The sequence below is a fragment of the Danio aesculapii genome, chromosome 17, assembly GCF_903798145.1.
Source record: "Danio aesculapii chromosome 17, fDanAes4.1, whole genome shotgun sequence".
In the NCBI taxonomy this organism is placed as follows: domain Eukaryota; kingdom Metazoa; phylum Chordata; class Actinopteri; order Cypriniformes; family Danionidae; genus Danio; species Danio aesculapii.
In genome coordinates, this window is record NC_079451.1 from 18,657,646 (window position 1) to 18,682,294 (window position 24,649).

The window sequence follows — 24,649 nt, forward strand, 5'->3', positions numbered from 1 at the left end:
AAGATAACATTCTTATATGTAAATTCAAAATCTGCCTTCACATAATCTTTTATAAAATTAAGAACATCACATGTCATTGAATGAGGGCAGTTCCAAAATAAATGAACAGAAGTTTCAGGATTCACTAAGCAAAAAGAACAGTTGATGTTAATATCATTCTTAAGCCTTTTAAGGAGATGACGTTACACTTGTCTGGATAGCATCTATGAATCAGTTTAAAGGTAACTTCTCTTATTTTGTTTGTTATAAAATAAATAAAACGATATACAGATTAATCAACTTCGCGAAGTATGACGTAACCAAAAAAAGTGGGCTGTCTACAGTTCTTATTGGTCAGAACTCACGTCAATCATTTACCGCGCCAAAACGACAACTAATCAAAATAGCCTGAAGTCCCTCAACTAGGAAGTGACTGTTGCTTAACGACCATTGCTGCTGTCAACAAGCAAAATTTAAGTATTATAAGCAAAAATGCAGCGCGCAAAGAGTGTAAAAGTGAAAGAAGTCATAACATCGCTCTGTAAACTACTGTCTGGATTAGACGTCGAGTCGATTCCGACAGCTGAGACGTTCAGGAGAGCCAAATTCAACAGAAAAGATGCGGTAAGACCCGAATGGCCATTTCTAATGTTTCTTGAAATTATTTAACGTTAACTTGCTTATAAAATGATAATATAATGATATTTCACCTTTGTTATTTAAAGTTACCTATAAAATAATACCTGTAAAATAATAGCACGCTTATTATACAATTAAGTCCGTCAGTGATAATAGATTGATAGATAGATAGATAGATAGATAGATAGATAGATAGATAGATAGATAGATAGATAGATAGATAGATAGATAGATAGATGCTAAATACAGTTTAAATAAATTATACCTTTTATTGACACGACATATGTATAAATTAGAAGTACGAAGCTACATAAGTAACAATTTGATTACAATATGTAACAAAAACAATATGTCAATATAGATGTGTGAATGAATAAATACAGTACTATATTAAATAGAAAAAAAATATTGAAACTTTGAAAATGTTATTTCAAACATATTTTTAGAGATGTTTGATAAGCATAATATAGTAAGCAATTGACATAGTAGTTTTTCATTGTATAATCAGGCTATACTCTATAGCATCTATATAGATATCTTTTTACAACTTAGGGTGAGGGTCCCTCACACGTGAATGGTCATATTTGGGGTCTGTGGCATCTAAAAGACTCTAAACTAGGCATGGACCAGTATAAGATTCTGATGATATGATATCCTTGAATAAAAATATCACGGTATTGTGATTACTGCTCTAAAATAACTTATTTTTAAATGTCTTGGGGGAAAAAACAACAACTTTTCTTGCCCTTTTGAACACAATATATTTTAGGAAACATTTATAATATTTTGGAACAGTAAACATGTCAGGCTAAATAATTCAAATAAATTATTGGCTTCTGCTAGCTTCGTTAGTTTCAAAACACTTAAAAAAAACTTTAAATATACCTTAGGAACGATATAACAGATTTAGTTATTTTTTATTTTTTTGCAGTTTTAAAACCTTGACTTTTCCAAACCACGGTAAACCTTGAAACTGGTCCCATGTCTACTCTAAACCCCCCAATAAAAGATGTTATGAAAATATCAAACAGTACCATCATTATACAGCAGCACTGCGTATCTCTCTCTCTTTATAATTTAATTTATTATATTTTGATAGATAACTCATGATTAACTAGATAAACCTTGCTTAGTGTGCTTAAAAAATCTACTTTGCTTTCAGGTGGTGGACATGTGGAGTTTGTTAAATAGGCTTCTGCAGAGAGCCTTTGCACTGGACTGTGCGTGCCGGGACTCTAAACACCAAGAGTTTGGTAAAATTGATCATTGCCTGTAACTGCAGTCCATATGTGATGCATTGCTGTTTGTGCTACCCACCGTGTTGTGCTTGCAGACACACAGCTGCTGTTTGTGAGGAGTGCTCTGTGTTACTGTGGCTATGGGGCTCCATGGGTGGTGGAGCCCAGGCCCACGAGTCACATAGAGGAGATGGAGAGCCGAGATCTGCTGCTGGCGCTCGGCTGGCTGCTGGCATCGGGAAATCTGCTGGACTTCCTGCTGGCAGAGAAGATTTATCAGTTAGACACACTCTCTTCTGCACCAACGGTGAGACCTGGGTTTATGGGGGTCTGATAATAGGGAAGATAGCAAAATTTGCTCTTTGCTTTCAGTGTTAGCAATGTAAAAAGAGCATGTGTTGTTTTATATAAGGCCAGCAGAGAGCAGAATAACACTACAGACACTTATTTTGTACCACATATTAGTTAAAAAAGGAACTGTGTTGATTTTTTAAATCACATTAGCAGCATCTCGAGATCATTACACAAGATGCTAAAGAGTTAACTTGTGGTTTGGCTGACTAATCTAATACAATTCTAATGAAAAGCAATCATGAGTGAAACACACTGAATAAAATCCTGTTTACTATTAGGATCAATTTGTAAGGCTGTTTCACTCCTTTTGAAAGCCAAATTGGTTGAGTCTGAAAAAAAAACAAATCTAATGGAGGTACATGACTTTTGATCATACTGTAGATAGAGAGAATGATACTGTTTTGTGTGTGTGTGTGCGTGTGTGTGTATATATATATATATATGTATGTATGTATGTATGTATGTATGTATGTGTGTGTGTGTGTGTGTGTATATACACAGTGCTCAGCATAATTGAGTATACCCCATTTTGATAACTAATATTTTCATCCATTTCTCAGTTAATAAAGGCAATGTATTTTGGTGCATTTAAACAAAAACAGATTTATTAAACGGATATGTTTCTTAAAATAATATTTTAGTCATAAAACATATTTAGAAATTGAAACATAATACAATTAAATTCAAGCAAAATATTGCAAAAATAAATTACAACCTACAAAATTTAAACAAATTTTTTACTTTTTTTGCTTCTCTTGATTTTTTTTCTCTTTTTTTTTTTTAAATTGTATTTAATATTTTTCTTTAAACATATAAATTTGGGTGTACTAGTTTTTGGACCATTATCGTCAGTTATTTTATTAGATAAGCTTCAGATTTGGCTTTAGTACTGACTAATCCAATGTATATGCACAAATATAATATTGTATTGCTTCCTATTAAAAGTATGAATTTAAAAGACAGATTTGTGAGGGGTGTACTTATGTATGCTGAGCACTGTATACTATATGTAAGTATGCATGTATGTTTTTTTATTAAGTTTTTGCTTTTATAAAGAAATATAGGATATATGAAAAGGGATATATGATTTTAAACACTACAAACTGAACTACACTGTTCCTATTTACTGTGACCTTTTATGTGAAGCTGCTTTGACACAATCTACATTGTATAAGCGCTATACAAATAAAGGTGAATTGAATTGAATTGAAAATAGCATCTTTGCAAAATAGTGATGTTACAATGACAACAGCAGATAATAAAAAAACAACAAAAATATGAAAAAACACAAAAAAACAAACAAAAAAGAAAATGCAGTTCAGCTCACAAATAGGGGTTACAGGTGCACATATGCATACAGTTGAAGTCTGAATTATTAGCCCCAGACCCCCCCCCCCCCCCCCTTTGAATTTTTTTCTTTTTCAAATTTTTCCCTAATAATGTTTAACAGAGCAAGGAAATTTTCACAGTGTGTCTGATAATATTTTTTTCTTCTAGAGAAAGTCTTATTTGCTTTATTTCGACTAGAATAAAAGCAGTTTTTATTTTGTTTATTGACCATTTTAAAGGTCAAAATTATTAGCCCCTTTAAACTGTATTTTTTTGGTTGTCTACAGAACAAACCATCGTTATACAATAACTTGCCTAATTATCCTAACCTGCCTAGTTAACCTAATTGACCTAGTTACGCCTTTAAATGTCACTTTAAGCTGTATAGAAGTGTCTTGAAAAACATCTAGTAAAATGTCATTCACTGTCATCATGGCAAAGATTAAATAAACCGTTTATTAGAAATGAGTTATTAAAACTATTATGTTTAGAAATGTGTTGAAAATCTGTCTGTTAAATAGATTTTGGGGAAAAATAACCGGGGGGGGGGGGGGGGGGGGGGGGGGGGGGGTAGGGGGCTAATAATTCTGACTTCAACTGTACATAGGAGTTCGGTAGATCTGGAAAAATAAAAGAATATTGAAGTATTAACAGTAAGTGGTAAAAAACAAACCAGCCATGATATTCTTAAATAAATCCTCTTTTCAGGATAGTAGCAGTATCAAAATGTCATATGTCATATAACATATGTCAAGAAAGGTTCCCAAATTTTATGAAAAACTCCATTTTTATCACAGACTATACATGTCAGATAATCTAACAACACACATTCAAGAATAGTTTGATGCCATATCCCAACAGAGGGAGCCTTATCTGAGATCCATTGTTAAATTATACATTTTCGTGCATCAAAAATGAGAAAATTGAAAAACCTCATTTTGTACATATCAAGACTTACATTAGGTGACATTCCTAAGAGACAGATGCTAATGCTACCATTCTTAAAGGGATAGTTCACTTAAAAATGAAAATGATGTCATTATTTACTCCACTTGTCACAAACCTGGTTGAGTTGATATTTTCTCTTGAGCTCAAAAGAAGCTATTTTGAAAACTGCTGGAAACCTGTAACCATTGACTTCTATAGTATTTGTATATGGAAGTCAATGGTTACATGTTTCTAAACATTTAGAAAATATCTTCTTTTGTGTTCAACAGCATAAAGAACCTCATTAAGCTTTGAAACCCCTTAAGGGAGTGTAAACAGTGAGTAAAGATTCATTTTTTGGGGTGAACTGTCTCTAAGTATACATCAGTTTAATTTATTTTGTACTGTTTATGCTATAGACATTGATTAATTCACAAATAGTATTATCACAAACAGTAGTATACTTTGTGGAGAAGTATCGTACTGTGAATAAAAGGAATCTGATTTATGTGAAGATAAAAAAAAAAAACATGGACAAAAAAAACTTGTGAACGTACATTGAGGATAATTTTCTCAAGATGAGCTCTTTTGTTTGTAGCAAGTAAGCTAGCAACCACCAGAACACCCCACAAATCATATAACAACACTCTGGCAACCACTGTGGTGGTGAGTTTGGCAAGCACAGCTCACTTTAGCTTTTGCTTTCTCTTATTTGAACTAATCGAATTGTCTTTAAATGAAATTGAAAGAGAGCAGAATGATTTAAAATCCTGTTAGATTTTTGGATCAATTTTAAGTTTATTAATTAGATGAGTCAGTGTTTTCAGACTTGGTTTATGCACTGCCAAAAGCCATTATTATACCAAACCAAAATGTTTTGCTTTTGTTTCTAGCTTTTATCAGCATACATTAGTATCCCGATAATAATTGAATGCATAATATAACACAGAAGAAGAAAAAAATGATTGTTCTTTAAGACCCACATAAAGACATCTATTAGGCAAAAAGGGAGTTTTGCAAAGTCTCTTAAAACACTTGCTGCATGAATCTACGTCTTTAAGGTGTCTCTGAGCATGTGCACATAAATCAGCATATTGAGCACCACATCAGCATATTAGAATAATTTCTGAAGGATCTTGAGACACTGAAGCCTGAAGTAATGGCTGTTGAAAATTCATCTTTGTGACCACAGAAATAATGTTTTAAAAGGCAGTCAAACAGAAATCCTTTTCTTTTTATTTGTAATTACAATATATTCCACATTAACTGGATTCTTGATCAAACAAATGCTGTCTTGATAGAGGCGTAGGAGACTTTAGAAACATCTTATAACTATTTTGGTGACAATATGCTTTTGAATGATACTGTAGTTTACAGACTGCTGTAATTAACTTCTAAACCATCACTGAAAGTAGCACTGTTTTAAACTGTTAATTACTTATAAGGATAAAAGCATTATATTGTTTTTTCTTAATCTTTCATCATCCCTGAGTAATAATTTCAGTTTTATGGGTTTAACAAAGCAAAATCAAAATCTCCCCTAGAAGCAGCTTGGGGTGCATGTCTCCACTGGGGTTAAAACCATTTTTTATTGAAGGATTCTTCTTTTAGATATTTATTTTTGTTTTACGAATTTGTACATTTTGCCTAGAGAGGTTGTTTTAATACTAGTAGAATGTTCCTGTATAGCTATTGTAATTATTTTTCATAACATGTTTGTGGACCTATAAGATCCCCCAGGGTCTAATTAGTGGGCAGGATGATCTAATGGCATGTGGATCAGGTGAAGAACTCGCGGTGAAGAAGGATCAAGAACTTCAAGCGCTGCAGTGGCACTATGGGAAACTGAGACTCCAGTGGAAAAGCTTACTTTCAGCCCAGGAGGAAAGGTCCAAATTCACCCACAGGGTGAGTCACTCAACTATGAAAACAGTTAAAAAATTATATTAAGTGTATATCATACAATTTTGACGCATTTCCCACACAATTGAGGCAAGAAATAAAACAATTCTGATTTACTACATAAAAGTTCGTAATTGCATGAAAAAAGAAGATTATATTGCACTGATAGGTTTTTGATTTCTTTGTTTATTTCAGTTAAAGGGCACCTAGTTTACCCCTTTTTCCAGATTTAATATAATTTTTTTGTGTCTCCAGAATGTGTTTGTAAAGTTTCAGCTCTAAACACCCATCAGATTATTTATTATACCTTTCAAAAGTTTGTGTTTTTTTTTTTTTGGACTGTGCCTTTAATGCTAGTCCTCCCTGCCCACTGTTCCCACGTGCCTGTCAGTGTGCCTCAATCTCCGCCCTCAGCTGCGTCAGGCAACAGACAGACATGAAGGAAGCAGATCTCACGTAACGTTTGTGAGAAATACTACAGTATTAACTATACCAATAAGTATTTGATGCATTTGTTGTGGAATTGCAACGATGAGTCACTAACAATGTCATTACAAAGTTCACGCACATGCACCGATACACACACACACAGACAGCGTGCGCCTTTAGCTCTGCATTGTTTTTGCACGACAAATGTGACAGGATACACATTAATATCCACTGCTGTATGGCTGTAAGGGCGTTTCAGAATCCACTTTTGCTATTTTAAGGATGGAAAAATCCTCTTTGCGCCACGACACATGGTCTTACAGGGTTGAGATTATTCTCTTAATGAGTTATAGGTGTGTTTTGAGAACCAATCAGAGTCTCATCTCCCATTCCCTTTAAGATTCAGTTGCGTCGCGCCATGGGGCATTTTCTATTTACATAGCGGACTTTGTAAGTGGAAAAACTGAACCCTTCACTAGAGAGAAAACAGTTAAACAGAGCATCTGCAGCGTGAGAATGAGAGATGAGCCTCCTCATTATTTACTTTCACTTTCACTCTCATGGATAGGGAAACGTGTTGTACGCGCAGACATCCATTAGCCGATACATAATTAATTTAGTTTGTTAAGCGCTAAGATTTGTTTCAAAACTATTTCTAAATTCAGTTCTAATTTCCAGCAAACAAATAAATGAACAATAATAACGAAGTGTGTTCAAAAAACACAAAATGTGAAAATGACTGTTGCGCTGGTCTGCAAATAGCAAGAAATCACACCATACATGTCTTGCACCTTAATGCGCTGGGTGTATGATAGGCCCATGAACTTAGATTTGCAAGTAAAACCAACTTTAGATTTCACATGTTTATATTTTGTTATGTTTTTCTGAAAATTCTCAGCTTATATCTTGTAATTTAGAATTGTTATATTGTGAAATGATGAAAATAGCATATCTGAATATAAATGTGAAAAATATCCTGTGATCTATTTCTCTAGGTCATCTCCAGTATCAGTCCCTCTGCTGTTCGTCATCCTCATGCCACTGGTTCCCATCAAACCAACATGACATCCACTGCACTTGACAAGGTGACATGAAAACTCTGGCGCTTTTTTATGAAATATGGACACCAGAACATGTCAGTCTTAGGATGTCCTACTGGGCAAGTGTTATGACTTCAGCCCCTTGATCATTGTTATTACATGACAAGTGACACCTTTTACTCATTTAGATTCTCTCCAGAGATTTCTCATCGCATTTGTATTCCTTCGGTGTGGGTTAAGTGCTTCTATCCGTCATCAGCGCATATGGTGATCAGCGCTCGATAATAACTGCCGTAAGCTAGGTAACAAGCTCATTTCAATCGGCGAATGATTGCACGCAGCTGTCAATGTGTTTTTCATCCCCTGGCTTTTTCAAGAGAAGGTTGTAATGAAGCATCTACCTCAGCGTACCTGCCGTCCCATTTTTTTGTGTGTCAGATTGACAAGGTGGGAAATCCTGCTCGTTTGAACAGGATCTTGATCTTTAAAGTCAAAAGGCCTACTTTCTCCTGTTCCCTTTCCTGTTCTCTTGTTCTTTAGAGGCTTTGTTAGAGTATTTTATCTCAGAAAAAGTCTCCCTTCTGACATCTAATGAAGGGGCTGTTTTTGTCAAGCAGGTTGTTTAGAGTGTTTGGGGGAAAATATGTGAAAAAAAAGGTAGGAAATAGTGAAAGTGCGTAAAAAAGAAGAGTTTTTTTATGTTTCTGCCTAGGGATCAGGTTCTTTTTTTAACAAGAAGGATTATTGAAATATAATACAGCATTTGTTTATTATCTAAACCTCATTGTGATTGGAATAACAGCACTATAACAGGGTATCTGCGGCATCTTAAAAAGTCTTAAATCTCAAAAACTAAATTTTAGGCCTTAAAAGTCTTAAATCTACTGAAATATTGTGTTGTAGGTCTAAAATCTTTTTTTAAAAGGTCTTAATTTTTCTTTGTTCATGTATAGCTACCCAATCTGGCCATTAACACCCATGCATTTACCAACAGTCCATCTCAATAAAACTTTTAACATTTTTTTTTTTAAGCATTTAATTGCTTACAGTAACATTTGCTTAAAAGTTCTTTATAGTTTATTTTTAGTTTATAGTATATAGTTTAATTTCTTAAAAGTTTATTTACTGCTGAGGATACTGACCTGACCTATCCGCTTGTTAAGTGTGACGTCACGCAAAGCGGCTTCTGGGTCCAAGTGCTTTATCAAACTGTATGAGGAGATAATAAATGTTTACAAAGTGATGTAATACTTTCGAAAATCACAATCGCAATATATATGTCCATGCCTAATAACCAATGGGCAGATTCTTTCTGTGAATTTTGAAGTGTGATCTTTTTAGAAATTGTTACAATGTTGGTATTTGTGATGCAACAAGCCCAGAGATTGTTGTGTACACTATAACTTTATATAAAATTCACTTTAATGTGTGATATGACTAAAAAGGCCATAAACAAATATTTTGTCAATTCAAATGAGTGGCCAGAAACAGAAAGGACCCGGAAACAGTATTACATACGTCACCAACACGTCACCACTTAACAAGCGGACATTTTTTATTATTAAATTATTATTATTGTAGACTGAAGTAACTGACAGCTATGTTTTGTTCTATTCGTGGAACGAGTTATAGGGTTTGTGAATGGGTATATTTGAAAATTATTAAAAGGGCTAGTGAAAATCTTTTCTAGATGGATATTCAGAAAAAATCCTTCACATTTAGCCCTGTATAAGTCTAAGCTTTCATTCATAATGGTCTTAAAAATGTCTTAAAGTCTTAAATTTAACTTATTGAAACCTGCAGAAACCCTGTATAAATAAACGGCGTTACTAACAGCGATACGTTTTTCAGTAATAAGTTACTGTTTCCCCTGTTACAACGCAGTTATCTTTACTGACAATAAAATTTGCGTATAGGGCTGCTCGATTATGGGAAAAATCATAATGACGATTATTTTGGTCATAATTGTAATCATGATTATTCAAAACGATTATCAGTCAAAATTATTCGCCCTCCTGTGATTAATTTATATATATATATATATATATATATATAAATATATATATATATATATATATATAAATAAATATTTTTTTCTTCTGGAGAAAGGCTTATTTGTTTTATTTCGGCTAGAATAAAAGCAGGTTTAAATATTTTGAAACGTATTTTATTAGCTCAGTGTTATTAGCCCCCTTAAGCAATATATATTTTTGATTGTCTGCAGAAGAAACTACTGTTATACAGTGACTTGCCTAATTACCCTAATTAAGCCTCTGAATGTCACTTTAAGCTGAGTACTAGTATCTTGAAAAATATCTAGTAAAATAAAATGTGCTGTTATCTTAGCAAAGATAAAAGAAATCAGTTATTAGAAATGAGCTGTTAAATCTATTATGTTTTAAAATGGGTTGAAAATAAATCTTTCCATTAAACAAAAATTGCGTGGAAAGGGTCGCTAATAATTCAGGGGGGCTAATAATTCTGACTTTAACTGTTTATATGCACAGTTATTTTCCTCCCTGTAAATAAGGAAAGGAAAATAAATACAATAGAATAAAAATATGAAACAAACTGCTTTAAGCATCTTCACTGTAAGAAAAAATCTTCAGCTACAAAAGTCCTTCAGTCAAGAAGGACTGTCACTTTAAGAATAGTGCGGCTCTGATATGGTTTCTCTTTCACATGTCTTTTGATTCTCAACTTGTTTGTTTATTACACAAATGAGGGTTAATATGAGTAATCACTAAACACCGCGCTCTGACACAAATGTGCATGTATTTGACCATTAAAGCGCTCCCATTAAGATGGCATTAGATGTGTGTGCTCTGCTTGTCTCCGAGGCTAAGCACGCACACACACAACAGCCTGCGCTCTTTCGGGCTTTTAAAAAACATGAATGACGCACATCCTGTGCTGCAAACGTTACATTACAGTACATGCTTTTAGTCATTTTCGCGTGGAACTGAGCTTTGCAGAGCAACAAATGTGTACAATTGGAAAGGGGGCGGTATATAATGCAATAATCGTTTATCTCGATTAATATTTTTTATAATCGTTAGAAGCCAAAATCGAAATCGGATGTTCGATTAACTGCGCAGCCCTACATTACTATAATTGACAACTCTGAAGCGGTTTTCATTTCTCTTTCTCTGGGGTGTGTGTGTGTGTGTGTGTTTGGGGGTGGTGCAGGACACGTAACCAACCAGTTATGATGATGTGTCTGTGAACGTGGTGTAACTGAGAATCTGATGTTTGGCTTAGTTAGAGTACATTTCCATCATTTGCCAATCAGAGGCAGAGTAGGATGGGTGTTCACACAAGCACACGCACAGTCAATGGCACACACCAACGACCTGATGCTGTTTCATAAAAGTCATTTAGAAAAGCGGGGAATAAAGTCACAAACACGACTTCAATGAGCCGAACTAAACGTCCACACTTAAATTGGTTCCATAACAGCAAGTTGAAGACCATTTGATCTGACCTCAGTTTAAATAATCTAGATAACTGCTCGTGCACGTTACTGAAACCCTGAAGGTCGAGCATAGATGCATCGATTATGTTGCGTGCTTCCATGGCAACTACGATGAAAGAAAGCTCTGAAATGAGACACAGCTATGTGCACAGCGAATGAGCAATGTTTGTTTTTTTAAAGTTCAAAAATATAATAATATAAACATAATAATCAAAAACTACAGCTTGCAACAAAGCAAGAGAGAAGGCTGACAAGAAATTGCAGATCGTCTCAATAGGCTACATATGTAGCAGTATATTTTAAAATATAGGCCATTATTTAGGCCTAATAACGTTAAATTGAACGTTTGTCATCATATATTGAAATTGTGCTTGCGTGCGCGCTTACAGCCAATTGTTGCTTGCAAGAAAAATCCACAAAGACAAAAATATACAAAAAAAAAGCACTACTTTTCCCTCGTTGAGGTGAAAGGCAAGACAGTTTATGCATCGTGCAGTTTATGCCCAGGAAAAAAAAGAGTCTCTCTGCATTGGTGACAATTAATTGTAATCTAATGGAGCACCTCACGTCATTAGATTCCGCCACAAAATTAGTGACTACACAGGTAATAGCGTGAGGCGTGCTACCAAAGGAGAAGACGAAGCCACGGCGTCAAAGCAAACAAAACTTAATTTTTCTCCATCGCAAACATTTATGACTATAGCAAAATAATATCTAGATATATAGTTGAGGACATGCTGCCGGTGTCTCTCACATTGTCTCACAACAACATAAAAATAGTGTAGATTAGTGTACAATGTTTTATATTTATTTTATAGTCACTTGACAAATTACATTTTTTTTAAAGAAACTCAATAGTTACTGGTTATTAGTTACTTGTATAAATATATAACTCAGTTAATGTTTGTGAGAAGTAACTAGTAACTTTCAGTAATTACTCTTTTGAATGCCCAACACTGGTGACATGATGTTACCAGTTGTTTTCAACATGAAGATGAGGATTTTTTTTTATTGATTGATGGATTGAAATCACATAATTTAGTTAGTCATGTTATAAAATCCTTTTTTCATATATAAATTAAATAAATTAATTGAAAATAAACAGAAATGAATGATTTCTGAAGGGTGAGTTGACACTTAAGACTTTTATGACTACTAAAAATATAGCAAGGACTGCTAAAAATTCAGCTTTTCCATCAAAGGAATTAATTATGTATTAAACTAGAAACAAAGTATGTTAAGTTGTAAAAATGTTGCACAACATCACTGTTTTTATGAATATATGCAGATTTATGAACCCCAAACCACCGAACAGAAGTCTGTTAATAAATGAACATTATGCTAAACATTAGATTAAAATATATTTATGAATTATTTAACAGTTTGTAATTAAACTATGAACATTAATCAATGTTTTGGCTTTATTAATAAGAATAGACAAAAAGACTAAAATGAAATGACAAACTGATCCGTATTGCTATTTTGGTTACTAAGAAACTATTTTGTCCTAATAATAATGTGCACCACAATGCTTTATTATTTGCTTAATTTTTTTATTTTTTTTTTTCAGGATGGCAGTGAAAGCAATAGTGAAATCTTTCTTACCTTTACCTGTATGTTAAATATCAGTATGTTCTGACTGAATGTTTCTGTCAAAGTTAACAGCATTTTTCCTGAAACTGTATCATGTTGCACCGTAATTGCATACTGCCACATACTCCAGTGTATCAGGAACAAAAATGGCCTACTAACACATCATTGAGCAACTTAATGTCATCACTATATCATATTAGATTTATTACCACCATCCAATTCTTTACTTCTTCCCATTCATAATAGTGCCTTTGCACATTTTTGTGCCTTCATCCATTCTTTTGTTTCTGTAACTTCAACGTAATCAGTCAAATTTCATGTATTATTGCCTCAAAACAACCTGCTACGAGTGTCAAGTGCCCACAAGCAAAAGATTGCGCATTTGGAATTGCGTCCGGTAGTATGTCCTGCTTGTTAACTAATAGCTTTCTCCAGGTAGACTGGACCTTGGGCTGTCAGCTCTGAGTGTGTGAAGTATACAGTGTGAGATCCGTACAGACACAGGCTAATAGATCTCTCTTCTATAAGTTATGCTGGGCAGCTCAGGGATCGCTCTCCCTCCCCATTGCCCTTCAGCCTGTGTGGGGTGCTGAGAGGAGTTATCAGCCTAAGTCCCTGGAGCCCTTCTGTCTAACCGCAGAGACGTGCAGTATTAGTCAAGCTCCTACAGGGGAAAAATTGCTTCTGAGTACAGATCAAAGCATTTGCCAAGTGTGCACAAAACTGTACTTACACTGTAGAGCCACTGGGGGTTTTATTGTTTAAAAACAACAGAGCTGCCCTGCGTGTAATTTAGGATTGTTTGTTGCGTTTTATTTCAGGAGCTGGAGCGGATTCAAGCGCTGAATGAAATTCTGGAGGCGTATCTGGATTGGAAACTCCATGAGCCTTTATTCTGGTGCTGGATGGTATGTCTGCTGTGCTTTCTATGCAGGGAAGAATGTGAGATTCACACTCATGCTCCTTTATGTAATATTCTGTTTGTTCACACTGTCATATTGCTGCTCAGCCTCAGGTATTTATACATGGGCAATTCGTGGAGACAGATGGGTGAGAGTTTTCGACATGACCAAATTAGTTTACTCTGAGAAGTTACTAGCGATGCTAAATCTAATATGTATATTAGCCCACTGTTTTTGGAAGAGCCAGACTGCCAGTCTGCCCGCAGTAACCTTGTCCAGCTTTGAGTTGTCACTCACAGTGATGCACTGGCACTCCAGGACTGTGAATCTGGCAGACAAGAGCCCTTACTCACACTGGCATCTTTCCAATTTGAAATGAAGTTGTAAAGAAGTCCCCGACTAGCGGGAGTGGGTCCTGAGCACTTGCCAGTGGTTTCATTTTTCACTCTCAGTGGGCATTTTGAAGTAAAATTGCAATGTTTTAACTGCCAGAATCAGCGAGAATGGTGAGCTCATGGGTGTCTTTGAGTTGGACAAACGTTGGAGGGCTTTTGTTTTCCCACTTTCAGCATATCAGACTATTGCATTGATTACTTTACTCTTACAAGTCTTTTTATGTTGCGGCTCGATGTCACACAATCAGAATAAAGCGCATTAAGATGTTTCACACAATTACAGCCTTTGTCAAACGGAGTTGTAGAACTACTGCTAATTCAATTTCTGAAGCCTTTTAGTGAAGAATTCCGTCTGGAATCTTTAAACGCAGACTGAAGATCCCCAGTTCAAAGAACAGGAAGAAGGGAAATGGAAATCAAATAGCATGCTCACTGCGTCAATGGGAAATCTATAGTCCTTGATGAAAGCCAAACATTTTGGGGATGGAGTGCTATTTGGGCAAGATTGTTTTGTCATTGTCCACACAAGAGGGATAGAACCAGATACAGAGCTCCGGCTATCGGTTGAGCTGCTGTTGATTAGGTTCTTACACAATCAATTTTTTTTCTTGAGAGTTGCATCATAAAGTCTGATTTTGAGAGAACTGGATCTTCTACCCCAAACGTTTTCCATTGAGTTCTTCTGACATATTGGAACATGTTGTTATAGAATAGTATTAACAAGAAAACATTGGTATGTAGGGTTTAGGCATGGGCCGGTATAAGATGCTGGCGGTATGATTACCTTGGATAAAGATATCACAGTTTAACAGTATTGCAGTTACTGCTCTAAAAAATATAATTTTTAAATGTCTGGGTAAAAAAACTAAAACCTTTTCCCCTTTAAACACAATACATTGTTATTAATTTGAGAAACATTTAAAATATTTTGGAGCAGTAAACATGTCAGGCTGAATAATGAAAATGCTGTCTTCATCAGTTTCAAAAACACAGATTTCTTCACAATTTAAAATGACATATTTGGAAACAAACAAAAAAAACTTGTAAAAAATTGTACACATACCGTAGGAATATCTTGAAAACGGTTATCGTCTCATGCCTAGAAGGGTTATTAATTAATTTTATTTTTAAACATGTATTTGTATTTTTACTTATTCTCAACAATGGTACAACTTTGTTTGATAGCTGAATGTCAAATTGGTGTGTCCAAGCGTTAACCAAGGAGCTACCAAGAGCTAGGAGTTTCTTAAAATCAAGATCATGATTTTTTCACAATTCTCAAGGTTAATATGAGTAGGCTGTTATTTTTTAAACATATGGTAAGATAAACAATAATAATATTAAGCCTATGTGTAGGTCTACTGTTGGTTAAAATGCTACATTTTGTATAGACTTGGAATGGTGGATTTGAATAGACTTTAAATTTATCCTGGTTATTAATGCACAGTAAAGTGATGACATCAGAATACAACTATTATTTGTTCTTAAGTGGAATTATTATGTTTGAGACATGCTTGCAATCTGTCATTGACAACATTAATAGCCGATTTTATTCACTAGTAAGATCAGACATTTGTTATTATCAGATTACCTCATGCATTATATTCAACATTATATAGGCTAGAGTAGTTATTCAGACACTGTTAAACAATTATTTTCATGCACAACACTTTGTGTTCGCTATGAAAGAAAAAACATATTAAATGCTTGTCATAATCATAACTCTAAAATGCGATATGATCGTTTAAATCAGGGGTCGCATACTCAAATTGGTGGGGGGGCCATATCAGTGACTGGCAATTCATAGGAGGGCCGCTTTAACGTTCAAGCACAACAAAAAAGTGGAAACCTGATATAATTAATGCACCCAGACATTCTTCCCTAGAGTATATGCAGTCAAAGCTCCTTCATTTTGTTTCTTATTGTACATATTGAAGGAGTATAAATATATAATATATAATGTATATAAATTGCTATAATAATACTACAATTTAATAATAGGCATAATGATTATTATTATTCTGTCCCAATCAATTGTTGCTTAACCAAATGTTTAACAGATAGCAGATTGGGTAACTTTAGTGACTTTACTGGTAATTGTTCTTCTCAAATTTTTTTTATAACACTACAACAAGGAGGGATATATAAAATAAATAAATATTTATTTAAATGGTCCGCGGGTTGGCAGTTTGAGACGTTAATGTGTTACATTTGAGATTTAAATCATGTAGCACTTTTGGTTTTACTTTCATTGCCGAGTGCGGTTCATGTCATGGCTGCCGTCACTTCAAAGAAAAAACATACATGCAAATCATACTTCCCACGTAGGTCTCAAAAGATCGATTTGTGCAACAAACTGAACGTCTTTTAATAACTTTATTACCTGTTATTCACAGCCTATGCAGGTTCTGTTTACTAACGTATCATTCACTAAAGCGATCATTTGCTGGCACGTGCACGTCCTCTCAGTAGTAAACAAACAGTGCGTCAGCTCACGTGTCATTACATTTAGACAGAAATTACCTTTTCGGGTGAATTATACTTTATAAATATAGTATGTGACACTTTTAACACCATTTGGAGGTGTCCATGTTGCTGAGCAACAGATATAAAACAACTTGTGCGACCTCCCGAACTTGAAAATATAATTGGCTGAATCGTAGAGATGATGGATTAAGATCGTGTGGGTTGTTGAATTGAGATCTTTTTTTAGTTAATTGTGCAGCCCAAGTTCCAGTTTTGAATCAATGTTCGTGAATATTTGTTGTAAGTAACCATTATTTCAGGAAACGCGTGAATCATTGGTCATGTTGCTACCTTGCGATTGTTTGTTAACAATGCTTTGGAGGAAAAACACCTTCAGGAAAAAAAACATTGTCTGATTAATTTGATTGAGAGAATCATGACAGAAATAAAGTACATCAATCTGCATCAAACAGAATTCTCATATAACTTTTTAGTGAATTTATCCAAAGACTATATAATTGCTTTGGCCAAACTCTCGAGCTTGAGCAAACTGCATCTCTGTTACCTCAGAATATTTTTTTTTTCCTGCCAGACCTGTTGCACTTGTGCCATATTTTTCAATTCTCCATGCAGGACAGTGTGATGGACAGCTCCCTTACTGATGCGTCCGAGGTGGAGCCAGCCGTTTGGCCACCAGGGGGGCAAACTGTCACGGCGACGTGTCCCCATGGCGACAAGACCAGAAGAGCAGTCAGACAACTTGACAAGATGTTGCTAAGGCTGCAGACAGAACTGAGAGCCAGAAGAATAGAGCAGTCCACACTCGCCTCACAGGTAATGACCAGCCACTAGGCAAGATCCACCCGCATAAGTGCCGACGGGAAGACTTCAACTTATAATAAGGTCAGGTTTCGCAGCATGATATTCATAAAGTTTTCAATTTCAAGTTCTGTCAGTTTGGGTGCTTGAGATGTTGACAGCCTAAGTTAAGATTTATATAACCTCGGTCCCACACTGATAGGATACTTCTACGCTTTATTTCTCATTCCCTCTCCATTTCAGTTTTAAAGTACTTCTAATGTATTACATGGGATATTGCAAACACAAAAATACACAAAGAAAGTACAATAATAATAGTAATTAAAGTTGTACATATTCATTGCACTTCGTGGCACTAATTCATCTTGAATTGTACATACTGTATCCACTGCACATACAGACCATTTCATATGGTGATGTCATTGGCCCATGAACATTTCCTGCTTGTTGTCAAACTATTTCACAACTGTAACACAAAACAATTTAATCATACCTTCACTTCAAAAGAGCTATCATAACATTATTTATCAATATGTAGACCTTTTTGGATTCTCGGAAGCTATAGAAATTAAAAATGTAAAACAGGAAATAAGTAAGGACCATTTCTATTGTTTACATCCATCAAAATGGATTTAGTCAGTCAGTATTTTCAGTGAAAGCTGCTAGAGAATGGCACTCCATCCCACCAACAATCAAAAGATCACTTACTTTTTGTTTTTTTCAGTCTTTTGTTAAAAATTGATTGGTGACAAATCAGCATTGTCAGCATTAGTACTGTATTCTTGACACCTTTTGTTCTTTTCTGCTGCCATCAGTCTGTTGTTTTTACTTTTTAATTGTATTTTATATATCAAATTGAATTTTATGTTATTATTCTGTGCTTCTATTTTAGGTGTGACTTAACATTCTGTAAGGGGTCTACAGATAAAAAATAGCCATTCTTGGCTAATTCTGGCACATTTTACAGTAATGTTTACTAATGTGCATTGACCCTGTAAACAAATAAACTAAAAAAAATAAAAATAAAAAATGGTCTATACATTTGTAATTATGTTCCTATCTATCTAGTATTAATAGCGACCTGTAAATGTATTCACCTATTCTAAATCTCTGCCCATAGTTAATACAACCTGTATATAATGTGGGCTGCATGGTGGCACAGTGGGTAGCCTGTTCGCCTCACAGCAAAAATGTTGCTGGCTCGAGTCTCGGCTGGGTCAGTTAGCATTTCTGTGTGGAGTTTGCATGTTCTCCCCATGTTCACGTGGGTTTCCTCCGGGTGCTCCGGTTTTCCCCACAGTCCAAAGACATATGCGGTACAGGTGAATTGGGAAGGCTAATTGTCCATAGTGTATGTGTGTGAATGAGTGTGTATGGATGTTTCCCAGTGATGGGTTGCAGCCGGAAGGGCAACCCAAAATTAATAAAGGGACTAAGCCGAAAAGAAAATGAATAAATGAATGAATATAATGTTCATAGTACATCCATCTGTAAATATTAACCATTGTTTAGTTTTCTATAATTGCACTTCATAACTTATACCTATATCCTGTACTTGCTGCTATTGCGCTTCTGGTTAGATCTAAACTGCATTTCGTTGCCTTGTACTTGTACATATGTAATGACAATAAAGTTGAATCTAATCTAATCTATAATAATAATAATCATGAGAATGGTGTAGATTTGTAGATCGTTGATTAATGATCTTTTCTTATTATTATAATGATTATTATTAATAATAATAATATTACTATAAAACACAGTGGTACAAATCCTCTACTAGGGTTTTAAAGAGCCCCTATTATGCATTATAAAAGGTCATATTTTGGTTTTGGGGTCTCAAACAACAGGCTGATATACATGCAAGGTCAAAAAACACTTTCATTGTCTTATAATATGCATTTATTTTTGCCTAATTATCCCAACGACTCTCATATGATTTGTTCAGCGATTCATTTGTTCCCAAACCTCTCTTTAGCTTCAGGCTAATCTGCTGTGATTGGTCCGATGAGACAGAGAGAATCGCCCACCATGGCTATGAAGTTGCACATAGAGTATGTGAGAGCCCAATGCAGGAATGCATTAAAGCAATGCAGTTAAACACCAGCATATTACTCTATTCTTAAACTTAACCACAAGTAATAACAACGACACACATTCAGTATTAATCCACACAGTGGCAAAAGTTGAACTATTTTGAAAATTGACCGCGCCGCACTTGTGTAGGAGCAGTTTATGGCGGCCATAGCAGAGACAAACGGCAGAGTATTGCGAGTTCAGAAACGCGTTTAAGTCGGTAAAGGAAGAAGCACAAGTCACGTTTTCAACGTGGTTTTGGACACAATATGTAAATAGCTCAAAAAGATTTAACCTGAGAGATACAGTACAAGCACTGATCAAAATAGATACATGATTACTAGCTGCATGAAGCGATTACAAGTTACAACATACAATTAAATACATATTTTGCAAACTACAGAAAATTACGCAACAGTTTTAATTACATGCTATGATCCGGAGGAAGAAAAAACTGCTCCATATGAACTGTAACAGTTACTGACAACTCCTTGTCAAAGTCTGACAAAGTCCCACACATAATAGTCTCTGCTGCTGCTGCGTTTATTAGCAAATGGCTGTAATTGCAATAGGTTATTGTATCAATCATCAGAATCCTTTATTCCCCGCAGAATCTCCATCTGTCAGTGATCATCTTCTTCGTGTCATGATCAGTCCCATGATCCCCTGCGCTCCGCTAGTGTCTGAAGGGAAAAGCTTGTTCATGTTTTAACGACACTTTATATTTGGTGATGTACCTTATCGATATCGACACGTTTTAAGCAAAAGATCCAAACCCAGCAGGATTCATTTATTCAACTCGTGAGTCGACTATTTTGTTAAAAAATCAATAGTTTTAAACACGGTGCACTTTCAGATTTAAACCTCAGCTGGATTAAACCTAAGATGGATATTTTCATTCACTTAGAGCTGTTACACACTTACTGAAAACTAATTTCAAAAACCCAATTGTAGGGGCTCTTTAATATTATAAAAGTAGTATTATTATTATCTTTATTATTATTATTATTGTTATTATTAATCATAATAAATAATAATCATAATAATAAAAGTGTAGATTTGTTGATCATTGATTAATGATTTTTATTATTATTATTGTACAAATCTACTACTAGGGTTTTCATCATATGAAAGTAATGTTATTATCAATATTATTAATAATAAGAATACAAATTATTAATAATATTACCTTCATTTATGTTTCCATAGCTTTTAGTTCCAGAGGGAAAAGGATTAATTCTGTGCACATGAAAACTACCTCCTTTTTATTACCTGTTCAAAGGCTTTTCTAGCAGTGTTCAGAGGTGTTTTAATATCCCTATAATGAGGTAAAAAGAAAAAAATCTATAAAAACTAGGTCATCTCACCATTGCGTCCTAATGTTGCCTGAATGTATTGCGCTTCATTACATGGAAATTCAATGTGGTTGGTCTGATGGATAATTAAGTGGCACAACCACCAGCAACCATGACCTATTATGATAAATGACCGTCTGTCTCGACTGAGGCCTTATTCTGAATGTCTGAGGCTGATTTTTTTTCCTCCCATCAATTCTAAACGCATTCCTTGTGATGCAAGACATATACGCTGACGTTTACTCTCCCACACACCTGATCATTTGGGATGGCGCAGTACAGTTCTTTTTGATATAAGTATCCATTTGATGTTTGATCAGTATTCCAGATCATTGGTCTAAGCAAGCTCTTCTTCTCATTAGGGGGGACATCACGGGGCTTCTCTGCTTTCTGACAGGCAGAGAATGGAGGTGGAGAAGACTGTTGCGGGTTATTTAGAGGGTCTGCGTCTTAGTAACACATCCGCAATCACATCAAGAGGCTTTGTGCCATGTCTCCAGGATCCACAGCCCACAAAGCCACCTCGCAGGTTCCACAGTGCAGAACCTGGCCTGGCAGTGACAGCTGGGAAGCTCCAGGCATCTACGGTTCTGGGCGAGCTGAGGGAGAGAGAGGCTGTTCTGCAATGGCAGCTGGAGCGATTGAGGCAAAATATGAGAGTGGAATTGCAAAGCCAGGCCAGCACAATGGAGGGGGTGATCCTCATCCCGCCAATTAAGAGATAAACAGACTTCTTGGGCCACTATATATGGACTGGGATTCTGACCTAAAGCTGCGTTTTGAAAGCGAAATAAGTGAATTTTGGTTTCTCACTTTTTCTGATGAATTATAGAGATGGTTCACCCCAAAATGAGATATGAGACCTCCCATGTTGTGTTAACTTTGTATGCCTTTCGTTCCTTTTTGTACGATTAAAGGATATATTAAAACAAGCCCTGCTTTTAAGCTTGTGTGAATACAGGGTGTCCACGGGGTCTTACAAAGTCTTAAAATGTCTTAAATCTCAAAAACTAAATTTTAGGCCTTAAAAAGTCTTACATTTTGTTGTAGGTCTTAAATCTTTTGAAAATAGGTCTTAATTTTCTTTTGTTAGTGTATATAGCTACCCAATCTGGCCAATACCCATCCAATCACCAACAATCCATCTCAATAAAATTTTTATTTTATTTAAGAATGTAATTTTTAACTCTATTTATCATAATGGTTTAACAATAAAATATATGATTTGTTTAAAAGTTCTCCATGTATTTACTGTTGAGGAAGCTGAACTGGTCAGACTGTTGTGCATACAGTACATTTAGTTTATGATTTTTTTGTTTGTTTTGTTTTGTTTTGTTTTGTTTTTTTTTTTTTTTTTTTTTTTTTTTTTTTTTTTTTTTTTTTTTTTTTTTTTTTAAGAAAGGTTATGTTGAAAAAAGTGTATGTATACAACTAGAGCTTGCTTGTGTTGGCACAATATTTCAAATATTTTGCTCAGGATTAACTAAAATATTAAAATATTTTGTTAATTATTAAATTATTATTATTGTATTATTAAATTTATTAAATTATATTAAAAACGTTTGATAGGGCAAATAAAAATCTTTTCCGACTGGGTCATTCAAAAAACTCCTTAGCATTTAGCCCTGTATCAAAATGAGTTAAAATACATTTTCATTCATAATGGTCTTAAAAATGTCTTTAAAAGTCCAACATTTTTCCTAATTAAAACATGAAATAGCGAACAGCAGCTTAAGCTTAAAAAAATAATAATAAAATAAAAAAAAATTAAAATTACACAACAGAGTCAGAATTATTAGCCACCCCCCCCCCCTTCTATTAACTGATTTGTTTTATATTTGCCATGATGACAGTAAATAATATTTGACTAGATATTTTTCAAGACACTTCTATACAGCTTAAAGTGACATTTAAAGGCTTAACTAGGTTAATTAGGTTAACTAGGCAGGTTAAGGGTAATTAGGCAAGTTATTGTATAATGATGGTTTGTTCTGTAGACTACCGAAAAAAAATAGCTTATAGGGGTTAATAATTTTGACCTTAAAATGGTTTTTAAAAAATTAAGAACTGCTTTTACTGTAGCTGAAATAAAACATTAAAGACTTTCTCCAGAAGAAAATTTTTTATCAGACATACTGTGAAAATTTCCTTGCTCTGTTAAACATCATTTGAGAAATATAAAAAAATTCAAACAGAAGCTAATAATTTGGACTTCAACTGTATTTATTCCAAGTGTTCGGAAGGAATACAGTAGGGTTTGGTTAAAAACAAACTTTAATGAATATTTAATGAAAATCCTGACCTTGACAGTTAGCTTTTGTGTAACTGTTCACTTCTGACTATCCCAGAAAGAGCTCAGGTTGTGAGAACACAAAACACAATCCAGTTATTTTATTTATTTATATATTTTTTCTTTTTCACTGATAAATATATGCATCGTGTTCACTGCAACTGCATGTTTACTTTCATCTGACAACCAGAGTTCTAGTCCAGTGATATTGAGTTCAGGGAAGGAAATACATGGATAATTTTTTTGGAGATTTGTAGCCTTTGTGTTTGCCGTTTGTTTAAGTTTGGCTTATCAAGAACATGAGTTGGAGTTAACTACCACATGTGATAGTTCGCCCAAAATTAAAATGACCTCACCATTTACTATCCCTCGTGGGGTTTTAAACAGTTATGTGTTTATGTCTATGCCTGTTACAATCATCAATATATCGACAACAAATGGACATAACCTTAATCATTTTTGGGGATGTAAAATATATCTTATTTGTTTATAAATACATAAAATAAAAAAACTATTCTAGAAACATTTTAGCTGTTTAGCTATATTGGAGGTGTCAGTGTTAGTATGATTAAAAAAACACTATAGTATTTACTATAAAATCATTTTTAGTATATTTTCATGTGGGTGTCTGACAACTGAAAATACTGTAGATCTGGTACCAGATATCACAGTCTCTGTTACTTTTTACCTTTCCCCTTTTGTTAGCATTTATGATTATTTATTTGTTTAGGATACGCACTTTAACATTATGATTCCAATGACTAATTATTGATTTGTTAATGACTAATTAAATGAAATATTCTTAAGAATAAAGTATTATGTGTTTTTGGAAGAGTGTACTTGCATCATGATGATATTATATTGTCATTTTGGCATTATAATTGCATAAAATGGTCATAAAATGACAAGAATATAATTTATTGCAATATATTTTGGTGCAATATATCGTACAACAAAAAATATATTGTGATATAGTGACAGCCCTATTTTTTTCTGTTGAACAGGAAAGAAGATATTTTAAGAGTTCACACTTAGCTGATGATTGATTATAAAGCGAGTTTGGCATGCTGTTCCGGGAGAGAGCCCTGAGCTCATAAGATCCTCAAGCCTGGGGCTTCCTCCAGTTGCAGGGCTAGAAGGAGGTTTGAGCTCAGGTAGTTCTCAAGAACTCCCCCTTATTTAAGGCTAATGACAAAATAGGAATTGCTATATAGAGATATACTGCTGGTCAAGAGCTCGGCTATAGTGCCAATTTAGATTGGTCAATTCACTTATGACGCATGTGTTTGGGCTGTGGGAGAAAACCGGAGAACCTGGGGGAAATCTACACGGGGAGAACATGCAAACTCTGCATAGAAACATCAACTGGCCTGTTAAGAACTTGAACCAGTGACGTTTTGCTGTGAGGCAACAGTGCTTACCACTGAGCTGCCATACCAAC

General features: G+C 34.7%; 1 protein-coding gene across 1 annotated transcript; it reads left to right on the plus strand.

The window, feature by feature from the left end:
* The first annotated feature begins 413 nt into the window (after window positions 1-413).
* On the plus strand, window positions 414-22,048 carry tedc1 (tubulin epsilon and delta complex 1). Its single transcript, XM_056477782.1, has 8 exons — window positions 414-603; window positions 1,781-1,871; window positions 1,952-2,163; window positions 6,198-6,374; window positions 7,793-7,882; window positions 13,727-13,813; window positions 17,302-17,502; window positions 21,281-22,048. Exons 1-8 carry the CDS (start codon window positions 472-474, stop codon window positions 21,641-21,643), a joined length of 1,353 nt encoding a protein of 450 aa, XP_056333757.1. The 5' UTR covers window positions 414-471; the 3' UTR covers window positions 21,644-22,048.
* Window positions 22,049-24,649: the final 2,601 nt, after the last annotated feature.

Coding starts and splice junctions, on each gene's coding strand:
- tedc1 (XM_056477782.1), top strand. CDS start 472: ATGCAGCGCGCAAAGAGTGTAAAAGTGAAAGAAGTCATAACATCGCTC. Junction 13,814..17,301: donor CTTTATTCTGGTGCTGGATG/GTATGTCTGCTG, acceptor TTCTCCATGCAG/GACAGTGTGATGGACAGCTC. Junction 17,503..21,280: donor AGTCCACACTCGCCTCACAG/GTAATGACCAGC, acceptor TCTTCTCATTAG/GGGGGACATCACGGGGCTTC.